We start from the raw sequence: 10,958 nt of genomic DNA, 5'->3' as shown, positions 1-10,958 counted from the left end.
CATTAGGCAAGGCCCTTAATGCTACCTGCCAAGCTCTGATATAAGTTCAGTTGAAATGAATTTAAAAAACAATGATTGTAAGTGGCTTTGGACAAAAGCGTCAACAAAATGGATGTAATGTTTTGGTCCATCTGTCTCTGGTTTTGCTAACTCATCTATTGTTATCCCTCATGTGTTTCATTTCCTGTTTTATTTTGACTGATTTGCATCCCAGAGTTTCAGTTTTTCTCTTCACAGTCCTGCTTGTTTGGTTGCCTTTTTTTAATTTTCAGTTGTGGGTTTTTTGGTTTGTCCGCTCAGCACCAAGCTGTCTCCTTCAGGGACAGACATCTACCTATAAATCCACCTATAGCTTCACGTCCTTGTGTCTGCATTTGGGTCCTGCCATTTACTTGACGTTACAAATTCTAGTCCTCAGTGGTATTTAGCCTCCAATCTTCAGTGTAATAGCTGCAATCACTTCTTCAGAGTGAGAAATAAATCAAATAAATGAAAACCCCAACCCTTGTTTATTTCAACACAATCAAGGGGATTTGCTGCTTCAGCATTTCTTTCATGGTGACTAATGTTAGTTCACGTTAGCCAAATCCAGTTAGAGAGTTCAGTATGGCTGTTATTACCAAATCACTTTTTTTCTCTCTAAAACCACTGTTTTTCACTACATTTTAGCATTGAAGATGTTCCTGTAATTGTCTCTTGTGGGCTGCAGATGTTCAGCAAACGTTACATGACATTCCGTCCCGCTCTGCGGTGCTAAATAAGTGTCTATACAGAGAATCGCCGACTTCAAAGTTCTTCCTGGATGTGTCCCATCTGTTAAGGAATGCATGCTCATACTCATAGCATTGGTTTTTTTTTCTGGGTCAGACATCTTGCCGCTCCGCCCACAGTTGTCAGTGCGTCAACACTGTGTGAAACATCAGCAAGTTCTTCAGTTATTGAAAAAAACAAATTTTAATTTTCTCGAGTCAGTTCCGTGAACCACCCAGTGAGTGAGGTATCCCCCAGGGCATGAGTGCTTCCTGTATGATCTTGAGGGACAAACCTGAAACCAAAGCGAAGTCGTTTAGCAGGAACCACCACTTGAATTGTCATATCCTGATATGAAATGACTCATTACTCATATCTTTTCTGGGCTGTGTCTTTGCATATGTAAGTTGCAACAGCGGCTGTTATCTCCTCACGTCTTTGTGATTCTTTGCCTTATGACGTGCTGTGGGGAAAAAAAGCCTCCTGCAATGTTTAAGTTCGGGCTTTGATTTGAACACGCACCTGCACTTTTGAGCTTCTCATCCGCAGACCCCCTCTGTGCTGTTTGACTGTGTGAGTTTTTTCCACGTGTGGTAAAAGTGATCGGTGGGGTTTTGATGAAGGGGAACATTTCGACAAAGTGCTGGACAAAGGGCCCCAAACATGCCAGATAATGGATGGTAGATATCTGCTGTGTCCAAGGTGCTGTTGAGCTGTGGTGTACTATGCACATGGTACGAGAGAAGGTTCATCGGACCAGGCAGCTGCCAAAAGAGGCCTGTGCAGCTCAGAGCTGCGGCGCTGTGTGGTATGGTTGTGAAATAAGTACATGAAGCACAGTGGTTAAAGAGGTTAATGGCCTTTGGGCACAGCTGAACATTTGAATTGATGTGAGCTAACTCCACATGTGGCCCCAGCCACCCTTCCACAAGGTTTCACAACCCCCTCCAACACACACACACACACACACACACACTGTGTGTTGTGCGGGCGATGGCCTGATGGATTATGCAATGCACACAAATAGAGGGATCTCCGAAATCTATTTTCTCAGTGTCTGATGGTCGTCATGTCCGATCACCTGTTCAATGACGCTTCCCGTTTACGCGCGCGCGCGCTTCTCCGTGTTGCGCAGCCGAGCGGACGTGAGACCTGCCGGACCCCGGGGTCACCGGAGCTGTTCGCGTCGGACGCTTGTTCTCTCCGCGGGCACGAGGCCATCGGCCAAACGCCGCTCGCAGACGTCCACCCTTCGCCCTGCCCCCGACGCCTCACCGTGACACAGCCCCCGCGGGGGCAGTGAGCCGCTCCCGCCCCCGGCCTGGGCGTGCGCCAGGAGCGCAGGTGTGATCGCGGTCCTTCCCAGCAGACTGGAGGAGTCGGCGCCGAGACGCGCGTAGGAAGCGAGTTCACCTGCGCCCAGGTGTGTTCGCAGAGCTGACGGGTCGACGAGTGGCGCGGAAGAAACGAGCCTGGCAGCGGGACGGAGGCAAACGCGCCCCCGACACACACCGAGGAGAACCGGGGCGACTGTCAGGACCTCTCCAATCTCCAGGTGCCACTGAACTACTCGGAGAGGACACGATGAGGAAATCTTCATATCCAGGTAGGCCTGCGTGTGTGAGAATGATCCGTCTTATAACACGATGGAGCTATGGATAAGAGAAGTTAGATATTGGTGTGTGTGTGAGTGAGTGTGCCCAAGTGACCACAGAGAGGGAGAGAGGACTGCCTTGATTTCAGGTAAAGGTTTAAGAGCATCAACAATGAATGGCATGCTCTTATACTTTGTGTAACGTCCCCACGCGAGGAACTTGCCCCTATACAAGAAAAGGCCCCACACATGGATCTGTGGGTGTGGGTTTGAAACAGTTCTTGCAGGTTTGAACTCCGAAGACCCGCTGATGTCCGACTCTGGCCGCACACCTGACACTGTGACAGGGAGGTGGCTCGGAGAGCCGTGCCCATGTTTCTCCTGAAGTCCTCAGTCCTAAATGTGAGTTCATTTTGGAGGAACCCATCAAAGGAGAAAGTTAAATGCGTCACAGTTTTCTCTCTCGTTATCTTGAGCGACAGTAAATTGGAGACAACACAGTGCCGCACGCTTCGCAGGATTTAAAGATGGTGGAAGAAAAATAGTACTAATATAATTCCCTTCTGTTTATTCCCATTACAAGAAAGTTGGCTCATTAATCTGCTCTGAGTGACAGTTTTACGGTCCAGTTCCTTCACTCCTCCCCACTTACACCCAGAAGAATGACTTGATTTATGCACCAACATCAAATCTACTCAAGTCTAGTTGAGTTTATTCAGGGACTGCTGGCTGGACCTTATAGGGTGATTACAAAACTGTATCTAATAAGATGTGGAGGTCGAGGTAAGTGTGTATAAAAAAAAATCTCTGAATTGTGATGACAGTGATCTGTGCAGTTCAAAAAGTCTTCTTGCTCAAAGACACTCCAGCAGAGAAATGATTGCTGCCTTGAGGTTTGGACCAAAGCGTTCTCCGTGCCTCGTCCCCCACCCACAGTTTATCAGTACTGTGTACGTTCTTATAGATACAAGTGACATCCTTCTTTCCCCTCTTCCCTCCTTCCTTTGTCCTTTCGCCCGTTATTTTCTTCTTCCAGGGACTGCTTACTATCACCTCCATCTTCTTCTGTGCCTCCTCCTCCTCTTCCCCTTCTCCCTCTAAGCTCAGGCTCAGTCCAGTGTACACAACCCTAACCCCGGAATGCTGCCTTTTCCCGGCTCCTCTTCTCTTGAGTCTTTGTGCGTCGGAGCGTCGGGACGGTTTTCTGTCGGAGCCGAGTGCATGTTGGGTCATGCTGCCTCTCCTCCTCCTGCATGTGTACATGTTCCCCCTCTGCCGTGCGACGTGTGTGGAGCTGTCACATTCTTTGTCAGGGTTACACTCGGGGAATTGTCTAATAACAAAGCGTGTGTGTGTGTGTGTGTGTGTGTGTCTGTGCGCATGTTGTCAAAGGCCCTCCTCTCCAACGCGTAAGGGTGTTTAGACAGGCATCAGAGATGTGGAGGGGCGACTTTGAGAGTGGAAGGGCAGCCTTTGTGTCAGCATGTATGTGTATGTTTTGTACGCAAATGCCTTTTTCATACACACACACACACACACACACACACACACACACACGCGCACACACACACACACCAATGCAAACTCTCACACACACACCCATTGACTGATTATGTTTCTGGCACATCTGATGTTTGAGTTTTAAAACTAGTGTGCAGATATATGTGTGTGTATGTCAGGTGGTGGTGCGTGTGAGCCTGTGTTCACTCATGAAACCCCTCGCCGCTGAACCCAGCTCGTGGAGCCGATCCCTGCCTTGCACACCACTCCCTCAAGTTGTCTGGATCAATGAGTAACCTGTATGAATAACAGCCCACTCCAACACACAGACAGAGACATTATTTTCCAAGTACACTCCTCCTGGTATGCACTTTTATGTCCCACTCAACACACACACACACACACACACACACACACACACACACACACACACATACACACACACACACACACACACACACACACACACACACACAGTTCCTCTTCTTGTACCTGTGTGACAAATGCCTCACTCTGCGCTGCATTATGGCTTTTAGCCTGTTTATACTGGAGAGTCAGCGATGTGTTTTTTTGGAGCCTAAAGCTATTGTTAGATGGGAACTTGAAAGTCGAGCAATAAACTGTGTTGAGACATATTTGCCCTGTCATCTAGAAGAGCATGCCGAGGATCGGTCTAACCCTCAATTTGACTTCCTAGAAGCCTGTGAATAATAATACTAATAAGGGGTTGGCACATGTGGACATGCATGTACAGTGCTGTGCTTGGTATGATCTAAAATAGCGGTGTCATGGAGTCATACAGCTTTGAGTTGGAAAGCGGCATCAGAGGCCGCAGTGAGCAAAAGGAAGCAGGACGCATCTGTTGGCTAATTAAATGTGTCACATCTGAATGTGAATCAAATATCGATTTCAAGTGTTTTGATTTTACACTTCCACTTTTCCCTGTTAGTAAAGCCATACACGTGGATGTAGTGACTATAATACTTCCCAACTCCAAATAAAAAGTTTAGAGGGTGGTATATATTTGAAGTCTTTCCAAAGACCAAAAACACAAGAGCAAAAGTGTAAGTAGCTGGGCAAACCAAGCGGCAACCTTCCGTGACATCACCCATTGGTTTGCGAACTGCCGATTTTATAACCTTGAGTTTGGCATTTTAGGCCGGCTCCATCTTGGTTTTTTGAGAGCCGAAGTAACCATAGGAGCGGTGGGTGGGCCGGAGGGACAGACAGACAGATAGAAAGATAGATAGATGGATGGATGGAACAATAGGATGTGCATCATGGAGATGTTTTAAGTTTGTTGGAGTACGCATGGCTACATGTAAACAGGAGTATTGATAGAATATTCATTTTCGCTAGCCATGCAAACTACTTGGCTATAACCTTTCTCCAGAATAAGGGCAAAACTGGAATATGTTATCCATGTAAACATAGCGACTGATACACTCAACAACGTGTACTTCCCTGATTGCGGGAAACTCGTCTATCTTGTCTCTGCTGTGTATATGATCCTCTCCTCTCAGCCGCTTGGAGCCTGCTCTGAAGTGTCCACTCTGCTCCGCGTTTATTATCTGCAGCCAAGAATGCAGCCCTGTGATGCTGGCGGCTGCTACTGCTGCTGGGGGTGTGATACAACGGGCTGCCTGTACTGTAGGCCTGAGGCCAGGAGAGAGCCTGTAAAAAGATAATAGCAGGCTCAGGGATGGTCTGATGTGTGGAAGAACATGTGTTCTGACATCTAGATGTGAAGGATAAAGCGCATGGACAGGCACTCATACGTTTGCAACACCATTTTAAAATGGTGGAGTGATTACAGTACTCCAAGTTCACTTCCGACTTCCTACTTCCCAGGTTCATTTCACCATCATCTGATCTGAAGGTGACTTGATGAGAGGAATTTTAAGGGAAGAAAAAAAGTCTGTGCAAGAGATGGCAACTCACAGGAGACATCTTGTCCTGTCATGACATGAATGAATATTTTTATTGCAACTAGCAATCAGTTTAAGTGTCCGTGATTCATATCGGTTCAAAGAACTTAGTGGAGCGGTGAAGTAGTTTTAAAGACAACCACTGTTTATAACTTTGTCTACCTTGGAGTCGAATAAACATTATCTGTATTGGCTGAACTCAAGGCCTGCTTTAGTTTCAGTTTCAATTTGATGCGAGTCTTTATAGTTTAGAAATGTAGGTTTATGATTTTCATGCACGTCAATATACAAACGCACCCCTTGAACTTGCTTTTTAACACTATGGGGCTTAATGCTACTGTATTAAGATTGAATGATAAAGTTTGTTTATTTTTTGAATCTTACCCCTAAAACCTCGGTCAACCTCACATACACATTAAGCTGCTCACTCACTCAGTTGTTCACCCGTGACATGCAGTAAGTGCACATTTCCTGGGGGAGGTTTTCAACCCATAAAGCACCATGGACTACTTAACTAACTCCGAGGCTGGCCCTTGTCTGCCACACCACTGTTGCTCCATAGACTGCGACGGGATCCTGTCCTGTTGAAATCCTTTTTTATGATATGATGTGGGCTTATGTTTGCACTGTGAAGAGTACATAAAGGTGACTGAGTATTAGGTCAATGAGTGCGGTGGGTAAGGAAAGGTTTTGCCGGTTTATACCTTCGGCGCCAGAACATGGGAGGAGTGCAGCTCAGGGTCATGGCCACTGTCTTTCCTCGACTACATGGGCCATTCTCAAACGGGACCCTCCCTACTCTGTTGTTGTCACTACTGTTTGTAGTTACGCTCAGAGCTGAATGAATCACCCTTGTTCAAGGTCTAGGGTAGAAATACAGCAGCAAGCTTCAAGATCCTTTTTTTAAATCTCACTGTTCAATGGTAAAAATCCTCTATCACATGTAATTAGGCCTAAACTATAATATAAATAAACACAGACATCCAAGTAAAAGTGATCACTGACTTTGTGTCAAACAAGCGTTACTCGGCAGATATGGGACAGTGTTCAGTTTACGGATGCGGGCAGAGTGAAGTGACAACAGTTGTTACTAATTGAATAAAGAGAACGCCTCTTTCTTCACACTGTCGCGTAGTCTTCAATAATGCTTGACACACAGGTGATTAATGTTGTGGTGAAAACAGCACCTATCCACAAAGGTAAGGGTGCAAGTAAGAGATGACAGGAGGAACGAGAGGGGATAAAATAACAAAGGGGAAGATTCCTCACCTCTGCTGCCCTCCTGCTCAAATATGAACAGTGTGGCCTCCTTTTGCAAACAGAAATCTCAGGGAGACCATCACGCGTTATAGTGTATGTTTTGTAAATTACTCAACCCTTGAGTGTGTATCTGTTTGCAGGCCTTCATTTATGTGTGAGTGCATGAAATTGCTCTTTATTTCAAGTGCGTTTTAAGTGCTGCAGCCTCTCCGCTCTGTTTGCCGTCTGTGGTCGACTGCAGGCCATTAACTAATTAGTTGACATGTTTGTCCACGCATAGCTGTGCACTTGACCGGATCATGACACACACACACACACACACACACACACGCACAGCTTCACCGAGCATTGCATTTGACATCAATCAGTTGAGGTCCATAGCAAACACATAGCAAGCCAAGCATTGACTCTGGTCCACGATACGACTCGCAGCACAGTTTTTTTATTTTCTTCGCCATTAGCATAAACACTAGTCTCATTCTTTTCATGTATCATGTGCGTGTAAGGACCCCTGTCATACATAACCGTGTCATGAGGCAAATATGACCTCGGAACGTCACAAAGCCCCTCGAGGGGGGAAAAAATGACATGGACCATAGTGTCTGATCTTTATGAAACCTGTTGAAGCAGTGATATTTGCTCTTTGTGTGTGTGTGTGTGTGTGTTCATGTGGCCCCAAACATGACTGAGCAGGTAAGTACAGCCACTGCCTTTGCACACACACACACACACACATACACACACACACACACACACACACACACACACACTAACATACACACACGCACACACACACACACACACACACACACACGCACACAGATATACGCACACTTTTGTGTCAACATACAGTTTACCTTTGCATTTGCCTCTTCTTTCTCCCCGCTCCTCTCTTTGCAATTCCATCCCACCTCACTGTGATTGGTAGAGGGATATTTGCTTTGTATGCGTCAGTAGTTTGTCCTCACTTTGAACCACATGGCTGAATGCTGAATGTTGAATTGTATAACTTCACTGCCAAATATCATCTAATCGACTCCTGTGGCACGTTACTTTGACACACTTTTCCTGGTCTGATTGAAGCACTGTGTTGCAAGGGCGTGTGTGTGTGTGGGTGTGGGTGTGATTGTGTGTGTGTGTTCCGCTCACCTTCCCAGCTAGAAGAGAAAATAGGCACAGACATGCTTTTTGGCTGCAAGGCCAGATAGACTTAGCCGGCTCTTATTTGCTCTGTCATTTCAACACTAGAGGCTCTGAAACAACACGTAGCTATATGCACACACATACTACACAGCTGAGGTTATCACATGGCCCATGGCAGATTAATGGTTTGCAAGACAAAGGTTTGACTTTTTCACTATTGCATCTTTGACAGCCTCAACACCCATCTGGTGATTTACAGAGGGTAAATGAAGAAGTCAAGACTTCTTCTGTGAACCACAGAGGAAGCCAGAGGAAAGCTCAGTTACTGACACTCTCATCCACTTAACATTTGTTTTTACAGTTTAAAAAAAAAAGTTTCTATTAATTCTGAAATTTGAAGTCAGAACTACAGTAGCCACACAGGGTCATTGTGCCGCGGACATCAGACATGGGCAGCATCACCTCGACTACAAAGCCTGTTGCCAATCTCTCACATCTGGCTGAGATGTGATGAAAAGCATCTTTTGTAGGAGTGCAGACACAACAGGACATGTTTTCTGTTTCTGTGCTTTGAAAAAGTGCAATGCTGCTGTAGACAGGTTATTCTGACCTAGACAGTGACACACACACACACACACACACACACACACACACACACACACACACACACACACACACACACACACACACACACATGTTCTGCAGATGATTCTGTTTTATTTCTATCTCTAACCCTAACCAAAAAGCAAACAGTTATGCTTTACACAACTGTGTTACTAGTGTAGGGTACTAGTGTAACCTTGTGGTAACACGTTACACAGGACTGCTGTCTCAAAGTAACAGGAAGGTGTTACCAAAGATTTGATGTACTCATCATAACATTTCACTTCATGTTATATTTCTCGCACTCATGATGCAAGCGTGGAGAAAACAATTGGCAGAAATAGTTGTGGATTTGCTCACTCAGAAAGTGACACACTCTCTGTCTCTCTCTCTCTCCCTCTCTCTTAGCGTGTCTCGCTCACACACAAACCCAGAGATTACAGAAGCTTTACTCACGTCTTTCAGTCAAACACATTCACTCCCTCTCCCTCGGACCAGCTGTCTTTGTGTCGAAAACAGTGACACCACAGGTAGAAAACGACTATGTTGTACACTGATTTGTGGTGGGAAGTATTTCTAAGGACTTAGAAACAGGATGGGGCAACTGACTCACCGGCCACCGGGCAAACTTACCTTGTCTGAACAGCACTTAGTGCGTCGACGCAGGAGACCAACGGAGAGGATGGTGTGTGTGAGTGCCTTAGGCATGACTAGAAGCATGCTTAAAAAAAAAATACAATTCTGAGGCTTGTCATAACAAAAACAAGAGCAGCACAGTGAAGGTAATTTCCATACTTAACTTTTACTCTTATTTTGATATTTCTTTTATACATTTAGTCATATGAATGTTGCCCTAAACCTACTCCTTACTCAAACCCTAAAACATCATGAGGACACACACACACACACACACACACTTATCTGTAGCATTCCAGTGTCACGGGGAGGACGATCAGCCGAGAGGAAGAGGCATTCCTCTGATTCCTCCTCCCTTCAGCATCATGTAGGACTCAGCTGTTGGCACTGGGAGCGGCTAGATGAGCATGAATGAGGATGCAGACCCAAAGTGCACTGAACCCTGACCAGACTTTTCTGGTCAGGGTTCAGTGCACTTTGACTTTTTCATTAGACGAAAATCATTACTACTTAGAATTTATATGAGAAGAATCTCTTATGATGTTAACCACGTGTCAAAGCATTTCAACAGCAGGTCCATTTGACCTTATACACAAAGTCACATTTTAAGAGCTGCAGAGTTGTCGCATTGGGCCCTGCAGTTTTATGACTGCGTTGCATCGTGCATTGTGCTCTACTTCCAAGTTTGGCTTGAATATATTTCCACCTCATACACACAATCACAGAAATAGAAACAAACCACAAATGAGACTGAAAAATGTCTTGTTTCAGTCAGGGTCATTTTCTCTGTGGTAAGGCAGTAATAACAATTTTTTTCAAACGCTGGTTGACTTTGTTTTTCCAGATGACAACCGAAGATTATTTGGCGTCTGGGAGAATGTGAAGTAGCTGTTTTCCACTCGGTGCTTGTGTTGTATCATGCGTTTCTTTGTTAGGATATAGCTGATGCCTCCTTCAATGTGCAATTTGGATGCACTTAGACGTGTTTTTAGGGTCAGCACATGTTATTTAACTCTGGCACTCATTGATAGCCATAAGACTAATTTCCATTTGTGGGGCAGACTTACTAACTGCGAATCTAAACCTGCCACTCAGGCTAGTCCTCTGTAAACATTTTTATTTCTATGGCACAGAACTGTAGGCAGTAGTTCTTTCCTGATACCGGTCTGCATTAGATGTTGCTTTCTGAGCCTGAGCCCTCTTACTGTTGAACATGGCAACCCACCGTGTCGTCACCCCAAGGGTTTGTGCGCTGCCGTTTTGAAGCCTCAAGACCGAGAGCTCGTACACTGCACGTCCAACTACACCTGGGGGACCCCGATTTATCAAATGAACATCATGCCGTATTGAAGAAGACTTGAGAACTAGCTATTGTGAACATAAAATATTTACTGATATTATAAGTCAGGTGAGAATTGGTGTCATAGAAAGTCTGTAGAAACTGACTTCTTCTTGCAACACGTGGAGTCGCCCTCCGCTGGTCATTCAAGAGAATAAATGTTTCACATTGGCTTCACTTTCCGTACCTGGTGACTTCGCCCATT

At 45.5% G+C, this 10,958-nt stretch overlaps 1 protein-coding gene across 2 annotated transcripts in view; it reads left to right on the top strand.

The window, feature by feature from the left end:
• The first annotated feature begins 1,986 nt into the window (after positions 1-1,986).
• The window catches only part of LOC118288341 (septin-9-like), a 67,373-nt gene continuing 58,401 nt past the window's right edge, over positions 1,987-10,958 (top strand). The window contains exon 1 of one of the 2 annotated variants that reach the window (XM_035614345.2): positions 1,987-2,356. In XM_035614345.2, the coding sequence (XP_035470238.2) occupies positions 2,335-2,356 (22 nt within the window). In that variant the 5' untranslated portion in view covers positions 1,987-2,334. The remainder of the gene's footprint in view (positions 2,357-10,958) is intronic. The other variant, XM_047328379.1, reaches the window with a different exon arrangement.

The sequence above is a fragment of the Scophthalmus maximus genome, chromosome 17 (assembly GCF_022379125.1).
Source record: "Scophthalmus maximus strain ysfricsl-2021 chromosome 17, ASM2237912v1, whole genome shotgun sequence".
Taxonomy (NCBI): Eukaryota; Metazoa; Chordata; class Actinopteri; order Pleuronectiformes; family Scophthalmidae; genus Scophthalmus; species Scophthalmus maximus.
The sequence above is the reverse complement of the archived record's forward strand: the minus strand, read 5'-3'. Positions and strand labels throughout refer to the sequence as shown.